Source organism: Vanellus vanellus, assembly GCF_965231255.1.
Source record: "Vanellus vanellus genome assembly, chromosome: 18".
Classification (NCBI taxonomy): Eukaryota; Metazoa; Chordata; class Aves; order Charadriiformes; family Charadriidae; genus Vanellus; species Vanellus vanellus.
In genome coordinates, this window is record NC_138923.1 from 2,578,967 (window position 1) to 2,599,174 (window position 20,208).

Genomic DNA, 20,208 nt, shown 5'->3' on the forward strand with positions numbered 1-20,208 from the left:
CTCTTGGTGCTACGGTTTCATCCTGGCGAAGCCTTCCTGGGGACTGGGTGTTTCTGAAATGGTTGGTTTGCTTTTGCTAGAGGTAGTGATGAATCTTGGTCTCCATTTTAGGGTTTTCTTCCCCCCTCCCCCCCCTTCCCCTCACGGGCGCTAGGGGAAGGCAGGCAGCAGCTGTACTCCTCACTGCCCTCGGCCCGGGGAAGGAGGAGATGCCTTTGTCTGCTCTGGATTTACACTTGCCTGCACATACAAGTTGCACTGGCTTTAACTCTACTGGGACACAGCGCGATGGCTGCGACGCTTCCCGGTGTGGAAGCAGTGAGGAAGTGTAAATCCATCTCCCCTTCCCAGGAGGGCACGGGCTCTGCACACCCCCTGCGCCTGACGCCATTGTGGACCGCGGTGGCTTACGAGGAGTCACTTTAAGTCCTGTTGTGTTTCACGCACGTGTCTCCTTGTTCCCAGCTGTTGCATGCAGGGACTTGTGCTTCATTTCTACCCTTCTCCCGGTTTCGGGAGTTGATTTGTGCGGCTGGAATAGGAGAGAGGACATGGGGGTAAAGAAGAAAACGTTTCTTTTCTTTTAGGAAGAGTCTGGATGAAAGGAATTCAGGAGACAAAAGAATTGCAAAGAATTTGATTTGGGGACAAACTTCAGGCTGAGGGCAGTGCTTGTTGTGAGCTGCAGATAAAATTCCGTGTTCACATGATTGCACGAGGCTTATAAGGAAGTGGCCTTAACCTAAAAAAGAAAGGAGCTTTGAGACCGGTGAGTGCTTTGTAGGCCAGGTACGCTGGTGGTTACATTTCCTTCCTTCTCCAGATCAAATGCTTCTGCTGCTTCTAATGACAGGCCCGTGGTCAGCGTCCCCACGAGCAGTCATCCCAGACCTTGCCCGTGCACAGCAGGACCTGCGCAGCGCTGGGATCTGAAATGAGCAGCCTTCACGTGCCTACAAGAGAAACACTCTCTTTCTACAAGCGTTTTCTTAATCATTACTTCCTATGTAATTAAGTAGAAAATGTTTGTCTTCTCTTACAGGCAAAGGTTATGATGAGCAAATTGGTTTGGGTTGTGTTATTTTTAGGGTTTTTTTAGGAGAAAAAGGGAGGGAAGAAAAAGGAGTGAATGAGAATCTGCTGCTGCTGGGGTTGCATCATTTATTGAGAGCTTTGCCTCTCTGCCTTGCTGCAGTATGTATTGCAGACCTCCCCGCCGCCATGCACAGGGGGTGGAATCTTGCCCTGCGGGAGGGCTGGCGAGAGCTTTGCTTGGGAGCTGGTGGTGGGGCACATGACCCCGTCGCTCGCGGGCAGCGGTGCCCGGTGGTGTCACCTCTGAGGGGTTGGTGTCCACCTCCTGGCTGGAGGCTTCACAGGCTGGGGCAGGATCGGTCCCACCGGGTCTGCAGGCAGATGTGTTGGTGCAGCTGCAGCCCCGCATGGGAGCGAGAAGAGTTTCAGAGGGGTCCTCCTGCGCCTGGCCCTCTTTCGGATCGACCTGCTTCAGCTGCATGGCTGCGATCGGAATAACGCTGCTGCAAAGCCTCAGGTTCCTAGACGGTTGGTGTTTAAGACAAAAAAAAAAAAAAAAAAAAAAAAAAAGACCCTGGTGAAGGTAGACATCTTAGCACATCAACCTCCGCTCCTTCCTGGTCTGCCTGGAGAGAGCTCTGGTTCATGATGTAACTCACTGGTCTCTTGGGCTTGGTAAGCTGCGATCTGTTGGAGTTTTGCTGTGCATGTATTGTCTTTGCCTATAAAACCTGTTTGGACCTTTGCGAAGGGCACCCGGATGGCTGAGGAAAATGCCAAGGAGGAGGCTGAGAAAGCTCTTTCTGTGTTTCCTAGCTTTGCTCTTTTTCTCTCTTTTTTTTTTTTTTTTTTTTTTTTTTTGTTTTAAAGGCACCACTGTAGTCTCTAGTCGTCCTCTGTTTGGAAATGCTGCAGAGCATTTCCTTGGCCGGTCTGACCCGTCTTCCATCCCCTCCAAAGACCTCGCGGAGGAGAGGAAGCCTGTTTTCTTGTAAACAGAGGTGGAGAGGAAAAACTAAACCAGCACTAGCTCCTCTCCTTGGATCCTCGTGGCTTTTAAAGCCCTTTCAAGGACTTAATCAGTCTTTCTTAAGATGCAATAATTTTTTCTTCCCCTTGAAAAGTAAAAGGGTTGGGGGGAGGGGGATAATGCTTCATTGCTGGTGGTGTGTACTCTTTATGAAGGCTCTCCAGCCACGGAAGGTTAATAATCAGTGTGGGGTCGGCGAGGGAATGGAGGCGAACGGCTGCGGGAAAGGGGGAAAGGAGGGGGAAAAAAAAAATAATGGAGCGAGTGAGACTTTTATTGTGAAGCAGCTTGTGCTTGGCAGTTGGCTTTTGTTGGGACTGCTGCAAGAGCAGACATTTCTCGGCGGGGAGGGTGGGTATAGGATTTCCCTGCCAATCGGGAGCCGACGGATTGGGCATGGGGAGTGTGAGCAGAAAGGGAAGTTTACTCTGAATTTAAGGGAGGGGGGGACGACCCAACCCCAAACCCAACACACACCAAAAAAAAAATGGAGGTATTGACACTTTGCGGTGAAGTTGCTGCGAAGTTGGCTGGGTGGAGCCGTGGGCCGGTGGGAATGAATGGGCTGCCTGGCTGCGGTGGGTGCCCGGCTGCGGTGGGTGCCCGGCGGTGCTGGGTGCCGGCTGCTGCATCTGCCGGGTGGTGATGGAGCACGGAGGGAAGAGCGCTGGCCTGGGGAGAAGAGGCTTCGAGCGCTTCCTGGAGCTTCCTTTTGATCCAAATGCTTCAAAATTCACAGTTGACCTTTTTTTTTTTTTTTAATTATTATTTTATTTTCTACCTTGATGCTGAGTTTTGTTTGTTTCAGAGGAAGGCGTGGAAGTTGTAAAGCTGCTGCTGCTGCTGGTGAGGGATGTGTCTCTGAGACAGGGGCCCGGAGAGCCCATGGGGTGCCACCTCGGGTAGCCTTGCCTTGGCACCACGCTTTTCTGCTCTCTCAGGAAAAAAGCTATGATTTCTCTCTGGCCTCTCTTGGCGCTGGAAATTCTGCTTGGAGGGTTTCTGCCACTGGGCAGGACCTGGGGCAGCCCCGAGCTCCTGGTAATTGCAGCGAGGAGGGAGGGTGGTCGTTAGCTGCCGAGGTCTGATTGACTCCAGGATTCCTGCCACGGCTTTTCTTCAGGCATCATGGGCTGAGCAGCAGCAACACCTCTGCGGAAGGGAGAGCATGGATTATTTGTTGAGTGGGGTTGTCGCTTATAAAATAAAGAAAAACTGAGAATTGAATGCGTAAAAATGACCTGCTGGAAATCCTGGGGTTTCCAGTATGAGTCAGTTTAATAGCAGGAATACCAAGACCTTTCCTTGTTGAAACAAAGGTTGGCAGAACAAGCTGGTCCCTGTTAGACTGAGGCTCTTTATCTGCTGCCGGTGTCTGTGGCGAGGACTTGGGTGCCCCTTCCCATGGTGGGAGCTGTGGGGTGCACTTGAGCCCCCGCTCTCTGCAGTTCTCTTTGCATTAGTCTTGGAGCAGGATAAGTCCATGAGAAAAATGAAGTTATTCCCAGTTTACAGGAAGTCTGGGTGGAGGAGAGGTAGGGCTTACAAGCAGATGTTTTGCAGCAAGGATATGTATTATTGGCTTAGCAAATACATTTAAAAAAAAAAAAAAAAGTTGATCGATGGTCAAACTTTGGGCTGTGCTTTTATGATTGTTTCTTAATAGAAGGTGTTGGCCACCATCTGCTGGAGGTGTATTCTGTTTCAGGCTATCTGATCAGTTGGCTGAGCTGAGGTTTCAAATGCTTACGGCTTGCTTTTTGGTGTGTGTCTGAAAATCTGAAGGTGGTGGGGCACCAGTTCCCTCTTGCTGAGAGCATCTAGACATGGCCGTGTTTGGCGTTTGCTTGTACTCGGGGACGGGCAGCCACCCACAGCCACCTTCCTCCTTGCTAGAGGAGCAATCCTTGGAGGTGCCCTTAGCTCCGCGTGGGCAGGTCTGGCAGGCAGTGGGGGCTTTCGCAAGCACCCTGTGCCCAGCCGGTGTCCCTCAGCTTTCCTCCATCCCATCAGCTTGTTTCTTGCTTTGCAGGTAATGGTGTTTAGGTGCAGGGCGAGGGTGGTCCTGCAGGCACCATGGTGGCCCAGGGGCAGGGACCCGGTGCTGGAGGAGCCCTCCCTGGTGTGCACAGGATGGGGGGCTGAAGAAATCGAGGGGAAGGAAGACCCCGCGCTGCAGTACTTGGCATTGCAGCTGAGTTCACATGGAAACAAAAAAGACAGGGTGGCTTCTAATAGCAATAGCAACACCAAAGCTCATCTTTCCCGCTCGCTTCGGACAGAAACCGATGTGGGCAAGGGCGAGCTGCTGTGGGGAATGGTTCTGGCGCTGATACACCGGGCTTCGTGTGTGCGTCTTGTCTCTTTTTGCTTGCTTTATGAGAAATGGGCAGGTTGGGGTTTTTTTTCTTTCTTTATCACTCAGTGCGCTTTGAACCTTGTGATATGCATGGCTGCGGGCACCATCTGCTCTCCGTGCTGGCCTACAACAGTTGGCTGGACCTGGGCTTATTCTTCTGCTGCGATGCAGGTGGCAAAGTGAGCCCTTCACCCGGCCAAAGACGGACATCGCTGCCTCCCCCGGCACACGGCAGCTTTGCAAGGCAGTCGCCATCTTTACCTTTCAGACCAGCTTGTCTCCTTAAACACAGAGCTGTGTCAAAGAACCCCTTCTCTTCTCTGTGTGTGTTTGGGGGTTTTTAATGCCTTTTTCCTTTCGGTAGCTTTTTTTTTTTTTTGGTCTTGCCGCTTCAAAAAAAAAGAAAAAGGGAAAGAGGAGGTTTTAAGGCTGCAAACCTGATCTAGCAACGTGACTCCAGGCTTGTGAAAGGCAGAGGAGATGAGCAGGTGTTCCCTTTTTACAAAAAAATAATAAAAAAAAAAACCAAAAAAAAAACCAAAAAAAAAAACCGAGAGGGGTGGAAAAAAGAAAAATTACTTTCTATGGAATTGAAAGTACAGCTCGTTAACTTTAATAAACATGGCTGTTACGAATGATGAGTTAGCTGCAGCTCACTGATGGTTTGCATTTTATAAGTTGCAGTTGAATGAATTACAAGAAAACCCCAAACCACCAAAAGCATACGTGGGCTGTAAATGTTGATAAATGATGTCTAATGAGAAGTCTGATAGGTCTGAAAACCTAAGAAGTTTTGGGGGAATAAGGGTCACCTCCTTGAGATGCGTTTCATGACCTTTTTAATCCATGCCTGTCCAGACATACTCAGCTGGATTCCCAAGCACGTTAACACTCCAAAAAACTGGCTGCATCTTAAGCAAAGCTCTGTGAGGTCTGAGCCCCGGGTGCAGCGCGGAGCCCCTCCGTTTCTCGTGCGAGATGGGCTGTCAGCCGGGGCAAGCCTTGCCAGTTTTTTTCTTTGACCTGTGCCTTGGTGGCAGTTTCCTGGCAGCATTATTTTGCAGAATGAGGTTTGCCCATGATGTAAACAGGATGTGTCCATGACTGTCTCGTTTTAAATGCAACATGTGTATGAACATTGAGCTAAACCATGATATTTCTTTTTTTCCCCCCCCCTCCCCTGTCCCTTCTCTCCTCGCCCCTAGCGAACAGTGCTGAGTAAGGGAGAGACAAGGAAAGACGCCTGCATGAAGACTGAGCTGCTGAAAGACATCACCAACAACAAAGAGGAAGGTGAGCACCTGCCTCGATTGAGGGCCGGACCTTGCTTGTGAGGTCAGCATGTGATGGGAACAAAACTGGGGGCTTAGAGATGTGTTCTGTCCCCTGAGAGCCTCAGGTGTGCTCCCGCAAACAGAGTGGCTCTGTTCTCCTGTGTTTATTCTGAGCAGGGCTCTTCCCCAGAAGATGCAAATTTGCTTTTCAGTCCATCCATCGCCACCCACCTGAAGAATGATATCTAATTTTCACTTCTGCTTTGGTGTGGCTGTGAAGCGCAAAGGAGTTACTTTGAACCTCCTCTGTGTGTCTGGTTTTAACTGAACTCTGATCCCTGCCACATGATGACCTAGCCCTTTTCCTCCCTCTATTAAAGTTAACTTTCTGTTTTCCTCTGAGTTTCTCTGTTGCTCCAAAACAGGCGTGATGGCTGGTGGGGTTAGACACTCCTCGCCTCGTGCCGTTGTGGCATGCTTCGTGGCTTCTCTGTTGTTTCTGCTTGATTTTACTTTGCAGGATGCAGTGCATATGTTAATTTGACAAAGTCTTTCCTGCGGGGTTGCCTGTGAGTTGCACGCACACAAATCTGAGGGCTTAATAAATGTGGCAGTGGGATTAGGAAAAAAAACCCCACCACCCTTTATCTTTCCCCCCCTCCTTTCTTTCCATGGCTTTATTATTTCTTGACTAGTTACTTCTCATAGCTCTTCAGGGATTTGGGGTATTTTGGTCTTCTTTCCATAGTATGGCATTAGAAAAGCATTGAACTGGTTTCATCAAAATACCTAGTCTTAGCTAGAAACAAAATTTTGGAATTAATTCAGCTGCATGTGAGTACAGCATTGCTTTTTCTTTCTCTTCTGTCCAGCATAATGTTTTGTCAAGCTGCTCTAGTTAGAAAGTAAAGCTCAGAACGGGCAAAATATTGAATGCTGCGTCAGATGTGACCACGGTGCTTGCATATTAACTGGGAGCATGTGAGAGCTGCCGCTGGTTGCGTGTGGACCTCTGGTCTGGGCAAACCAGAGTCGAAGTCGGAGATGTCGGTGGGAGGTCGCATTGCTCTGGGAGGAGACTCTCACTTTGATCCCTTGCCTTGCTTGGCTCAGGAGTATCAAGCTAGTTTATTTAGCTCTTGGTTGATCTTAAGGTAAGTGTCAAGAGTCTGTGGAGGTGAAACTCCAGAAGGAGGGTGGGAAGAGAAACATTTCTGCACCTTGTATGGCTTGACTGATTTGGATTTAAAGCAAATGCTGCGTATCAAAAGGAAGCTGAGAACCCTCCCTCAGTAGGAGCAGTCTCGAGGCTTCATATTCCACTCACTTCAGCTTATTGTCCAGTTCTGTTACTGGGGAAAGAAGGGTCCTAAAATGTGAACTGCAGAGTCTCCATTCTTGTAGCAATGTTCAGATTATATCCTTCTCTTCCCAAGCATACCATGTGTCTAAAAGACAATGGTTTGCATGGTCATTGTGCTGTACGTGTTCTTTGCTGACCTTTGTTACCCAGCTGTGATTGTTGTAGGAGTTCGATTTCTGTTAATAACAGTGTTTAGTGTTGGCAAAGAATTTACATTTTTGAGTGTTGAGTGAACATGAAATCATTACAGCAGACTTGCAGGACGGCATGAAATTGTTTCTTTGAGCCCTGTTTCCTGACTCGGGGATGGGTGGAAGTGTATGGAACTGGGACGCGTGGACAGGAAAAGCGCCCCAAAATCTGAGATCTCTCTCTTTAGCTTTGCTTGAACAGTCATTTTCCTTTAGCGAGGAGGATGGAACCAGTACTGTTTAGTATCTTCATCAGACATAGATGGTGGGATCGAGCGCACCCTCAGCAAGTTTGTCGTCAACACCAAACTGAGTAGCACGGTTGACACACCTGAGGGATGGGATGCCATCCTGAGGGACCTGGACAGGCTGGAGAAGTGGGCCTGTGTGAACCTCATGAGTTTCAACAAGGCCAAGTACAGGGTCCTGCTCCTGGATAGGGGTAATCCCTGGTATCCATGCAGGCCGGGGGATGAAGGGATGGAGAGCAGCCCTGCCTAGAAGGACTTGGGGGTACTGGTGGGTGAAAAGCTGGACATGAGTCGGCAATGCGCGTTGGCAGCACAGAAGGCCCCCCGCACCCTGGGCTGCATCCCCAGCAGCATGGCCAGCAGGGTGAGGGGGGGAATTCTGCCCCTCTGCTGCGCTCTGGGGAGACCCCCCTGCAGTGCTGCCTCCAGCTCGGGGGCCCCTAAAATCAGAAGGACATGGACCTGTTGGAGCGGGGCCCGAGGAGGCCACGGAGATGGTCAGCAGGCTGGAGCCCCTCTGCTGGGAGAACAGGCTGAGAGAGTTGGGGTTGTTCAGCCTGGAGAAGAGAAGGCTCCGAGGAGACCTTATTGCTTATTGGGGCCTTTCAGAACATAAAGAGGGCTTATAAGAAAGATGGGGAGAGACTTTTAACAGGGCCTGTTATGATAGGACAAGCGGTAATGGCTTCAAAACTAAAAGGATAGATTTCAACTAGATATAAGGAAGAAATTTTTTAGGCTGAGTGTGATGAGACACTGGCCCAGGTTGTCCGGAGAGGTGGTGGATGCCCCATCCCTGGAAACGTTCAAGGTCAGGTTGGACGGGGCTCAGAGCAGCCTGATCTAGTTCAAGATGACCGTGCTTATGGCAAGGGGGTTGGAGTAGGTGACCTTTAAAGGTCCCTTCAAACCCAAATGATGCTATGATGCGTGGGAATGGGAATCTGCACAGGTCTGCTGGTGCTTCTGGGTTCTAGTTTAGGCTGAGCTGCTGCAGCGGACTGGTTGTGTTTGATGGGAGTCATGGCCTGCAACATGAGACAGACAGATCTGTTCTGGATTTTGTTCCCTTTGGGAAAATCCCCTAGGCAGGTTATCTGTGGAAATTGATCCTGGGATCTAAAACTTTCAGAGGCTTGAACCTGCAGGTCCAAAGACTGACTAAAGGTGGTGTTTGGGCTAAAGACTCAGTGTGAATTACTGTGTTTTCCCCTCTTTTTACTCCCCCATGACTCAGACGGGTACTAATACAGAGGTCAGTATCAGATCCCCATTTGAACCGTGTTAGCGTGTACCATAGCTTTGCTGCTGCCTCTCCGAATGGCCTTTTATGAGTTACACCTCTACGTACAAACTTACGCTTTTGTTGTGTCCAAGATGAGCCAGGAAATTCAGGTAGCTCGCAGCCTGGAATGAGATTTAAGGGTCTGTCCCCTAAGCCAGGCACATCAGCACTGCTGCAGTAGTGCCTGCGACTGTTGTCTGACTCCACCACTGATGAAAACCATCATGTTGGAGATGTCCGTGAAGGTCTCCTGTTGCAGGGAAGGGTCATACTCTTGTGGGGCAATAGCTGAGCTGCCCCAGTTTATAATCTGCTGTTTGGAGGCAGCACGTCCCCTTTCTTAGTTGCCCTCAGTGTGCCATCCTGTCGTTTGTGACAACTCAGTAGCTGCTGCCCCAGGGGACGAGTTGTCGGGCTGGGGCAGGGTCTGGGTGGGTGCCCCCAGGGAGCAGCCTGGAGGTAGAGGGTCCGGGGGTGGGGGGCAGTCGAGGTGTTTTGTTCTCTGCTCCTCGAGTAGAAGGTATTGCAGAATGGCACTGTCGTTACCAGCTGGGATGTCCTCTCCTGGCTTCATCCTGGCACTGATAAAGAAATAACTGAACTAGAAATTTAACATACATATGTAAGGATGAGATCTTTGTGTGTTCCAGCACTTTAATTTCCAGTTCTGGGGTCGAGTCCCAGCCTGCGTAAAGCCCAGTGTAAGTTACTCACTAGACTCAGTGTCCCTTTCTGCGTAAAATTGCTCAATACAGATAGAAGAAAAGTTGCAGACGAGACTGTGTTTTGTTGTCTGTGGGGAAATGTTCCAGTTCAGTTTTACATGTGGGTGTGAGTTTAGGTCCGTCTTTCCCTTTGACAGGGAGGAGAAAGGGGCAGGGAGATGGAAGAGATGAGCGGAAAAAAGGCCATATTGTCTTTAGTCTGACTCAGAGAGAAACTAATTAAAAAGTGGTTTCTTTGCAAGAATTGCAAGTGATTTCAGTTGTCTTCCTAATGTACACAGCTCCTAACTCCATGCTGCATCTCAGTTGACCTTTCAAGGCAAACCACTCCTTTTCTGATTCCCCAGCCCCAGAGATGGAAAGTTCCACTAAGACAGCAGCGCGAAGGAGAGCTGGTAACAAAGTTCTCCATTAGCCTCGGCGTTTCTGAGACTTCACCCGAGGCAGCTCTTTTACAAGAGCAGCAGTGCTGGAGCACAGTGCTGGATGAGACATGCACAGTTGCTTTCCTCTCAAATAAATTTAACACTGCTTTTAGAGAGTGTTAGGGTTTTAAATTCCCGGAGGGGCCTTTTTTCTCTGTTTTTTGGTTGGTTTTTTACCCCTCTTATTGCAGATAGGAAGTTGCCATGAGGAGGAAAGTGCTGCTTTCCACTGAGCAGCTGCAACCTTTGCATTCCCGGGTGCAGAGGTGGCTTCTTTCAAAGGAAGAAAAGAGCCGTACTGGGCACTGGGCTCACCTGCTGAGACTGACGGCCAGGAGACCAGACAGAGCTAAATGATGCTTAGGTATTTTAGATGTTTGCCCAGATGTGCACCCGGGTGCTCCCCGTGGCCGAGAGCTCTGCTCCGGGGAGGCTGTGCCCCGCAGCAGACAGGCTGTGGCACCAGAAGAAACGTGCTCGGAGCCCTCGGAGCCTGGCAGCCCCGGAGCAGGAGCGTCCCTCGGTCACGGATGGGCTCGGGGCCTCGTGGCCAGAGCTGTAACACTGTGGATCCAGTCCCGTGGCAAAGAAATGAATTCATTTCACCCAGGCTCTTAAACTGCTTTGAGTCTCCGCCGGTATTCGCAGGCAGCCCACCGGCGAGATGCTGAATCCCGTTTGCCTGACCTGTGTAATCTCAGCATCGAGCATTCGCAGCAGAAGTTGGGTTTGGTTTTTCTTTTCTTTTTTCTTTCTTTTCCTGTTTTGACTCTCGGCATGTCTGATGGGAGGTGGGAAGCGCTGACACTGCGGCGGGGTGACGGTGCTCCAGGGCACTGGGAGGAGTGGCACTTTTGTTTTGGAAATACAGGGCCAGGCTCTTGGATGGATATCAACCGCCTTCACGGATTTAAAAGGGTGGGAGGAAGAAAAGACCATCAATAACTCACCCCAGAGAGGAACTTTGGCCTGAAACACTTAATTCTCTTAATTTCTTGGCTTCAAAATGCTCCAGTTTTTTGGCTCGAACAATAGAGGTGGTGCTTTCCCTTTCCAATGGACGCAGCATCTCCAGCCACCGGTTCCCCCTAGTCTGTACGGTTTCAGCCCCCATCTCTTTGTCATCCTTTTCATGTCAGTTGGGCTTCTCTCTGCTTTACCATTTTTTTTTTATTTTTTTTTTTTTTTGACTTGGAGGAGGAAGGGGGGAGGGAACTGTTGTAACACAAGCATTATAAGCAGGTGCATTTCTCGCTTTTAAAAGTTTATCCAGCAGGACAGTTGGGTGTTGAATAAATGCTTGTGGTATCTGGTGTTTTATAGGTGATCTGCAAAGTGCTTAAGGTAAAACATCTGTGAAATGTGCATCTATATAAATACAAATGTATGCAGCGCTTACTTGTACTGCACTTCAAAATTGTGAGCTTTTCATTTAAGTGCTGTCTCTGCTTAGTTCAGAGTTTGCTGTTTCTCTTGCAGCAGCTGGAGCCTGGTGGCTCTGCTGAAGGCACAGAGCTGCCCCATGCTCTGTGCTGGGGGCACTGGGAATGCGCAGAAGATGTCGTGCGAGACACGGGCAGTGGGGTGTCTCACCTCTACCAGTGCTCCGCACCAAGATGTTCAGAAAAACACGTAAAAGTTCCAAATCAGATAATAGTGCATTCGCTTGTAGGATTTTTATTTTTTTTTTTACCTCACCTACTGATGATTGCATTTTGGCCCGGAGCATAAGGGCTTATAATGCTTGCATATTTTTCTTGTCTTCCTGAGCAATGAGATCTGAATTTAAAAAATACATTTAAAACACTATGTTTTTTCAGAGCCTTCTCAAAGTAATACAGAGTTTTGAGGCAAACATCTGGCTGCCTGCATGCGGAAAGTTTCTGGCGTCTACTCGTCCCCTTTGGTCTCTGCAGAGGCCATTCGGTTCCCACTGACTGTGGTGGGGATGGCTGGCGGGGACCACAGCACATCTGTTAGACGGGCTCTGCCCACAGGCAGGTTTTGCCAGGCTGGACCGAGCTCCAGGGCAGGACTGGAGCCAGGTCTGGCTCTGCTGGAAGGGCTGGAAACCCAACAGGCAAAGGCAGCAGAGAGGAACCAGCGCTGCAGGAGTCTGGGGGTGGGAGAGTAGAGGTGGGTTTTGTTTTGCCTAATCTAGGGGGTTTTTTTGAAGTTATCATTCTAATTCTGAAGTAGTCCAGCTCATTTCTGCTTGCACGTGACAGGCATGTCCAGGCAGTCATTAGTTTGTCCAAAGATAGATGTCTAAAGTCAGACTGTGCTGTTTGAGTTGTTGTCTTCTTTCTGTTGGTTGCAGTGGTGGCTTTGGGGCACCCTGGGGTTTGAGATGTCTTTGAGACACCTAAACTGAGATGAGGTGTCTTCATCCTGTCTGACTGAGCTTCTCCCCTCCTTCCCTAAGACTCTGTTCTCTACATGGCGGAATTTTAATTCAATTTTGAATGATGGTGTTTGATATTGAGAAGAATGCTTGAGACCCAAACTTCTGCAGAGGGTCTGCTCGAGCCTGGGGAGAGGTGTGAGAGCTGAGAACTCTGCATTGTTCTCAAGTTGTTAATTCTCAAGTATTTTAAATATATGACTGATTATTCTTTGCCATGTGGAGTAGCAGAGATAATGTATCTGCATAATTTTCTGAGTCTTAAATTCCTTGTTACTAAAATGTAGCCAGCTCCTAGCAGATACGCCTTTACTGAAGTACTTTCAACTTGTTATCAACTTCAGATACCTACCTGGGAGAAAGAATACCATAACAGAAAATAAACCTCTTGGGCAAGTTATCCACGATACTGGATTTTAAATTAATACCGAACGCTTGGATCAGAATGTGGGCAGTGTTGTGGTCAATGTGATGCGCTTTCACTGTTGCGTATGGTGTAGGGGATGCATAAGGGAGCTCTGAAAATGGTAGGATGCTTCTAGTAAATGAGGTTACACTTCCGTGAACGTAGGCTATATCTTTCTACCTTTTTTTTTTTAATTAAAGAATGGTTGTAGATTAAGGAGTAATGAGGGACTTGGAGAAAAAAGTGAATACGGAGGAAACATAGTTTTGCTCTATTTAGAAGGAATGAATACTGTCATTGTTGTAAGTTGTAAAGTTTTACAGAAATAGCGATTTTAGGTTTTTATTCACTTGCAGTTAACCAGAGCAGAAGAACTGCTGAACAGCATTTTCAAGAAGAGAACTCGTTGCCACAAGGTGTATTTGAAGTCAAGAATTTAGCAGGTTTGCAGTGAAACTTTTTTTTTTTTTTAAATAACGGAAAGGGGAGATGAAAAGGTCATGTCAGGAGCAAGTGTTTCTTTAGCTGTCCAGTGGTGTTGAAGAGCTTCTATAGGCTGTTTTATTCAGTATTTCTCCATTGCGAGGTTCCTGCTGTCTCTAGTTTGTGTTCCCATCCCCATCTATAGACCATGTTTCAGCAAAAGTGTAAATATATATTGACTTGTGTCTATTCAGCAATGCTTGTAAATGTGCACTTACTGTACCTAAGGCTTGTTGAACGTGGTCAGACTTGCAGACGTGTCCTGTTACGCGAGGATGGAACACCGAGTTGGAGGCAGAGCATCGTGACCTAGCCTGGGATGGCAACTCCTGTTTTCCTATTGCCAGACCAGGTATTTTGGTTGTGAAAACCAGACTAGCTTACTTGGGTTACCACGTCTCATCGAGCAATGTAGCTCCTGATAGAAACTAGTTCTTTGTGGGGGTCTCTAATTTGATGTTCGGGTAGGACCCTGGGATGAGGAGCTCCTGCGGTCAGTGGGTTGGCTGTGGTGCTTCTTGCAGGAGCCCTGTGCTGTACAGAAACTCAGTTTGTAGAAAACAGTGCTGCTCTAAAGCATTTATGAATTTGTTTTAGTGCTGCCAGAAAAGGGATCAGGAGGATGGAGATGATTTTTTCCCAAAGAAACCTGTCCCAGCAGCTCAGGAGAGCCTTACCCGCGGTGTCTCAGACCTGTCAGAGGCAGAAAGGAGGTGGTCTCTTCTCCCATTCAGTCCTCGGCCTCCGCTGACTCTTGCCAGCCAGCGAGCCGTGTGATGCCGGTTACCCTAACAGCTTTTATCGTGTGGATGTGTGTCCATTAGGCACCAAATGGTGACTCTCGGCCCGCTGAGCGGTGGCAGCACTGGTGGTTGGGGCCGGAGCTGGAAGCTTTGCCCTGCAACGTCTGCAGTCATTTACGGCAGGGCAGAGCGGTTGCATAATCCTCTTAAATCAAAACCATGCCCTTGATGGCTGCTGTCAAGTTCTTCAGTTCTGTGCAACTTCTGGGACTATGAAATTTCATATTTTTGTTTTGTCAAATGTCTAGTCATACAGATTTGGAAGTCTGGTGCCTGTTTATAGGGGATTGATGGCACTTCCACAGTCAATCACACTGCATTTTGCACACTTAATAAGAGTGTGTGTGGGGGGAAAACTGTATGTGGGATTTTAATTTTAGCCTCATGGATTTTTCATAAAGTCCGTGACGCTTTCTGGAGTAATGCAGTTATTCTTTCCCCTAGGGCAGTGCTCTAATTTACCTTGTTTTGGTTGCCTTCATGGCAGGTAGAGCAATTCTTGCCCTCTGCTTATTCAGTTTATCTAATAGTCAGCCACTGAAGTTATTTGACTGTTCTGGTGGGAGCGTGCAGTATTTAAATCAACAAATATTGAAGGCTTCATTCGGCCAGGTGCTTAGTGCTGAGCACTAGAAACCGCCATCTGTGGTTAGGGAGCTCATTTTTTGTTTTCTTCTGGCGCTGACTTTGCTGAAATAATTGTTTAAATGGCCACAGCACAGTCTTTTAAAGACACCAAATACAGGAAGAGAAACAAGGACTGAAAGAATAAGGGCATAGCTGTTGGCTACCTCTGCCCAAGACTTTTCAAATAGTTAAATAGCAGTGGAAAAAACCTAGCGCTTTACCTTCTCCCGGAGTTGTTGCTATCCAAAACAAACCCTTGTGTTTCATATCAGAGCTTTCGGTACACAGAAGGTGGTCCGGGTGGCGTGAGAGGGCAGCAGATGGAGGTGATAACTTAGAATCGTGCTTGGAGAGCTGCTCAATTACTGCCTACTGGAGGGGGGAGTTTCTGCCTCTGCCCCTCTGCGTGTGCTCCAGCACGCACCGGTGAGCTCTTTTGGGAGGTTTTGGAGCTCTTTTGGGAGGTTCTGAGCCAGCAGAGTCCATGTGGGAGGCAATCGCAGGCTGAGCTGCCTGGGTTTGGGGGGAATGGACCACTTAGTGCAGATGTCTTATCAAGAAAAATGGCCAGAGTTGAACCCCAGGGAAGAGTTACCACTCGCCATCAGGGTTTGAAGACACTTTCCAGTAAGATACTTAGTGCCCAACATCTGTGGCTTTCTGTTGGAAATATGGAGCAGGACTAGGACTGTCTCCCTTGTAATTTATGGGTAGGACAAGGCTGTGGTCCCACCTGGGCAGAGCCCTGGCCAGCCGGGTTTGAATTCAGCGTTGATCATGCTTCAAGCCAGAGATGGGTTCTAAGCCAGAAGTTGGACGTTGTAAGTGTATTCACCTGTTCTAGGACGGCTTTCATTTTGATGCTGGAAATGTTTGTCTTTAAATCTCAGATGAGCACCAAAACCCAGGAAGTTTGGGGAATAATATGGTTGTTTCAGGTGTTAGAATGCATTGCTTGTAGAGTCTAGATCTGCAAGGGCTGTTTGTGCAGAAACCTGTATCAAAATCTTTTACGTCAACCCAATGGTAAGGAGAGGGAGTGAATGAATGCATTAAAAAGGGGTAGAAAGAAGGAGGGGGTGGGGGTGTAGAAGGGCGGGAAGGGCCCTCCGATAGCTGGGGAGAGATATTTCATAGAATCATAGAATGGTTTAGGTTGGAAAGGACCACTAACTGCAAAGGGCATTGGGTGCTTTTTGGGAAGAGCTGTTCGGTGAGCCATGCAGCGCTGCTTCTCCTCTCTGCTGACGTTTGCCCTGAGCTGCCTGTGCTTGGGGGCATGCAGCGAAGCCCTGCAGAGCTGGGCTTTGAGCAGTCAGCCCAGGTATATTGGACTCGGTGACCTGGGATCCAGGGTCTTGGTTCCTCTTCAAGCTTTAGCTTTGCATCAGGTTTTTACCAGGTCAGCAGAGACATTCGAAATATCCTTTCCTTGAGTGTCTGGGCTTCAAGAGCAGCATGAAACGAGACCGGCGTGCTGGTCTGGCTTGCAAAGTTGTCCTCCGGTTTGACTCTGGGCCCTTCTGAATACTGTAGGCAAAAATTGCTTTGATTTGAGCGAGTTGTAAATTGGTTCTACCTGCTTTGACAGCCCACTTGGACAAAGCTTTTGCTGGTACTTCTTGTGATGTGTTTCATAACTGTCTGGCCTCTGGAAGGAAAACAATACAAGGAATCCCTAACAGCAGGTTGATTTAATCGTTTTACTGAACGTGCCAGTGAATTGTTATCACTCCTGGTTGCCTGGGGAGCTGCTAGTTTGTCATGTCAGAAACCTTTCTGCAAGTACACGGCGTTCATACTTGGATTTTTTCAGCTCGGGTCTGAAATCACTGATGGGACAAATTCATTGATGGGGAGCGTGGAAATGTATTAAAGGGAGGAAAAAAAACTTAGCACGCACACTCCTGTTTTATCCGTGCGTGAGCTCTTAGTCAGGCTGCAAAAATCTCGCTGCCTTTGAATCACGTAATTATTTTAGTCTAAAATTGCATTTAACGTGCTTCACCCCTGTGTTTGCTCTGGCTGTTGCCTCTGAAATGACACCGTGAATGCTGCTCCTGTGATGCTTCGTTCCAGTGCAGGAGCCACTCTCTACTGGATGACATTTCCAGGAGAGCTGTGATTGCCAGGGAGTTACTCCTTGCGATATTTCTTGCAGCAGCAAAGCTCTGATGTAGACATTTGGCTGCTGAGCTGTGTCAGTGCCACAAAAGCTCACCCATACAGCCCTACCAGCAAGCTTTTCTTGTGTCAGTCTGGCATTGTGAAGGGCTTCGACAGAGATCTCAATGCAAGATTGGGCAGTGTTTTGTTTGACATGCGAAGTGTTGACATACGGTCCAATAAACGTAGTTATTGGAAGAGCTAAAGATAATATTTACCTTGAAAAGACCATAGTTGGGAGTAAATGGCCACATCTGCAGCTGAGGCAAGTGAGAATGAGTGCACTGCTTTCAACTGAGCCACCCACCCCAGTTTCCACCACCTGAGGATCCAGGCAAGCCGGTCAGGTAGGTGAGCGAGCAGCCTAAATGGATGCGGGGGAGAGGTGTGCTCATCATTAGCCACTAAGTAGCTGTGCCTTCTCTTTAACGTTGTGCTGCCACTTGTGACCCTTTTCTTTCTCCTCTCTTCCTCCTTATCCTCCCTCTTCTCCAGGGTTTAATGCCATGGCTGCGGATGAAAGTGCTACAGAAAAGCAAGCGGGGGAACCAAAAATGGCAGTAGATGGTGAAACCAACGGTTCCTGTGAGCACAGCGAAGCTGGTAGCCACCCAAACCCAGCTAAAAACACTCAGGACAATACGAAAGTGAGCCAGCAGGACTCTAGTACTAAATTAAATAGGATAGCGGAAAATGGCATTTCTGAACGAGATGGCGAGACTGGGAAGCAAAACCATATGAAAGCTAATGACTTCACACAGACTTCTGTAACAGGGAGCAATGGATATATTCTAACCAAGCAGATGGCACAGGAGCAACCTCTAAGGACTACCAGCACCTTTGCTTCTCTCACCGGCCATGCTGCAAAAACCCTTCCAGGAGGAGCAAGCAAAGGGAGAACTGTGGGCTCCTTTTCTCAGATGCAAGCCACGATGCCAACCAAGCTCGGGGAGGGCAGTAAGGACATGGATGCTAAAAAAGCCACCGCTGCTAACGCTGAAGTCAAGGTCCACAGAGCACGGAAGACAATGCCTAAACCCACCCCCAGCCTGGTAACGTATATGCCCAGCAGTCAGCGCCGCTGCTGCTGTTATCGCTCTTGCCTTTCTTTGAGTGAGGGAGAGGGATACCTTGCTGCACAGGGATCAAGCGTAATTCGGAGGTGTCCCACCGAGTGGATTGATTTTTTTAAAAAAGATAATTTTTATTTTTATTTTTTCTCTTCCTGCAGAGAGACAGAGGTGTTAAAACAGAGTCATGTGGCCACCATCAGCTCTCTTCCCCAATGTGTTTCTAAATATATAATTGATCAATTACCTTCTCCAACAGATCTATGCAAGACACTAAATGGCCTTTCTCTCTTGGCTGTATTGCTCATCAGCCGTCTGCTGAAATCCAGAGCTGCTTGTGAAACAAATTAGATTTCTTATAAGTTCGACCCAAAGGAAATTAAGCATAGCATGTTAACTTGAGGCTTCTCCTAAGCTCGGAAGCTGTCAAGAAGCTGATATGTCAGGCAACTTGATTGCATTGTCCTATCATTATAGTAGTAAACCAGATGATGTTTTCACTCTCTCTCCCTGTATGTTGCCTGCAGTAACGCAACTTGTTCAGAAATCTTCACTCCAGAATCCTTAGGGGTGAATTTACCGTCACTTAATAAAACAGGGCTCTGCCTTTTTTTAGAGGGAAAAGGAGATGTGAAGTCATCTGGTGCGTTCATGTTGTAAGTGGGGTGAATAGAAATGGGCCTTTCTTTGTCATTGGCCAAGTTTAGTTCTTTTGATTATTTTTTTTTTTTGCCAAAGATAGGGAATAGGTACTGGGACAAGCAGATCTGCATTACGAGCGCTTGGTCTCCAGCCCCGTGACTCTTTCTATTTTGCTACAATGAGCTAGATCCTCTCGTTGTGCTCTGTCTAATGATGGAGGGAGACTGGCCTTTAGGTATCCGGCACCTAGGTCGAGGGAAGAATTGCAAGCCCTGCTTGGCAATGTGAGTCACCCCAGAAATATGTGGGAAGCTGCTGCAGCTTTGTAAAGGTTTGTGCACTGGATTGCTGTTAGCTACCAGCGTGTTACGGACCAGCAAACGCAAAGTGATCCTCAGATGTCACCCACCTGTCGCAGCACAGCAGTAATATGATGTGAAGGTCTCAAAGCTGTGAATTGCTGTGGTCTGGAGCAGGGGAAGAGAGGAAAGGGGGGGGGGGGGGGGGAAAGATGGGTGGCACTTTGCCAGCCCCAGATGGGGGAAGGTGCCCTTGGCTGCGGCACCACCTGTGCCTCCGGAAGCAGGTGGGAGTCCAAAGAGCACATCGAGATGACAAACCTCGTGGGCACCCAGCCTCGATAGCGGGGCAGACACCACGCCTGCCACGATTCCCCGACCATTCTCCTAAACCACTAATTTCCCCTCTGTCTTCCCCTGATTGCATTTGAATTCTCTCGCTCTCACACCCCTGCTGTGTTTTCTGGCTGGCGAGCGGGGGAAGCCCAGATGCAATACATGCAGCCTGATGAAAATCTTGTCTCTTACCCAAACAAGGCTTTGCAACCGAAACTGCTTCGCAGCTTTCCTCCAGCAGCCTGTCGTGCACTTAAATTAGGCCCAGCAAACCCCCAGACCCTTGCGGAATTTGACAGGGAAAGATCCCTTGGGGCTGAGCAATTGAAAGAGGCAATTCCCTTCTAAAAAGACAACTGGTAGGTTAGGAGGGAGTGTTTTCCTCATTCATATTTTATGATACATCAAAAGAATATTTTTACGCAACCCCTTGGGCTTCAAGGTTTGTCTCTGGAAAGCTGCGCAGAAGGTTTGCGAGTGCTTGCAGCGCTCTGTGCGCGAGCTGCTGTGATGATGCTGTGGATCGTTCCTTGCTCGCGCAGTAACAGCGGTTTCCAAAACCAAAGCCTGCGGTAGTTGTTGGGCCGCTCTAGCAACTGGGTAGCCTGTCCTCAGCACCTCTGGCCATTTCTCTTGGGCTTAAAATAGGGGGAGAAACAAAGTTCACAAGAAGGGTGGTAAGAAGAGGCCGTTCCCATGTTCTCTGTTTGAGCCTCTGCGTCTGAGTGTGAACCCAAGATCTGATCTCATTTCTGCAAGACAATAAAACATCTGTTTTGTGCAGCATCCTTGATAATTACTACCTAATTTTTCCCCATTGTCTTTCAAATTTACACGCTATTTTCTTTTGAGTAGCAGAGTCCTTGCTAGTTGTCATTTTTCTGTCCTGATTATTTCTTTGTTGAGCTGCTTATAAGAGGCTCATCAGAACAGCATTGCAGTAACTTTTCATGTTCCAGCCTCCACGTTCACACCTTTTCCCCTTCAAAACCACCATGATAACTGGTGCTGTATTCCAGGAAATAAGTTGCGGA

At 48.4% G+C, this 20,208-nt stretch overlaps 1 protein-coding gene across 2 annotated transcripts in view; it reads left to right on the top strand.

Moving 5' to 3' along the window:
* The window catches only part of EHMT1 (euchromatic histone lysine methyltransferase 1), a gene marked incomplete at its 5' end in the record, with an annotated part of 123,386 nt that overhangs the window by 54,957 nt on the left and 48,221 nt on the right, over positions 1-20,208 (top strand). For both annotated transcript variants that reach the window (XM_082492695.1, XM_082492696.1), the window contains 2 exons: positions 5,630-5,717; positions 17,323-17,879. In XM_082492695.1, the coding sequence (XP_082348821.1) occupies positions 5,630-5,717; positions 17,323-17,879 (645 nt within the window). The remainder of the gene's footprint in view (positions 1-5,629; positions 5,718-17,322; positions 17,880-20,208) is intronic.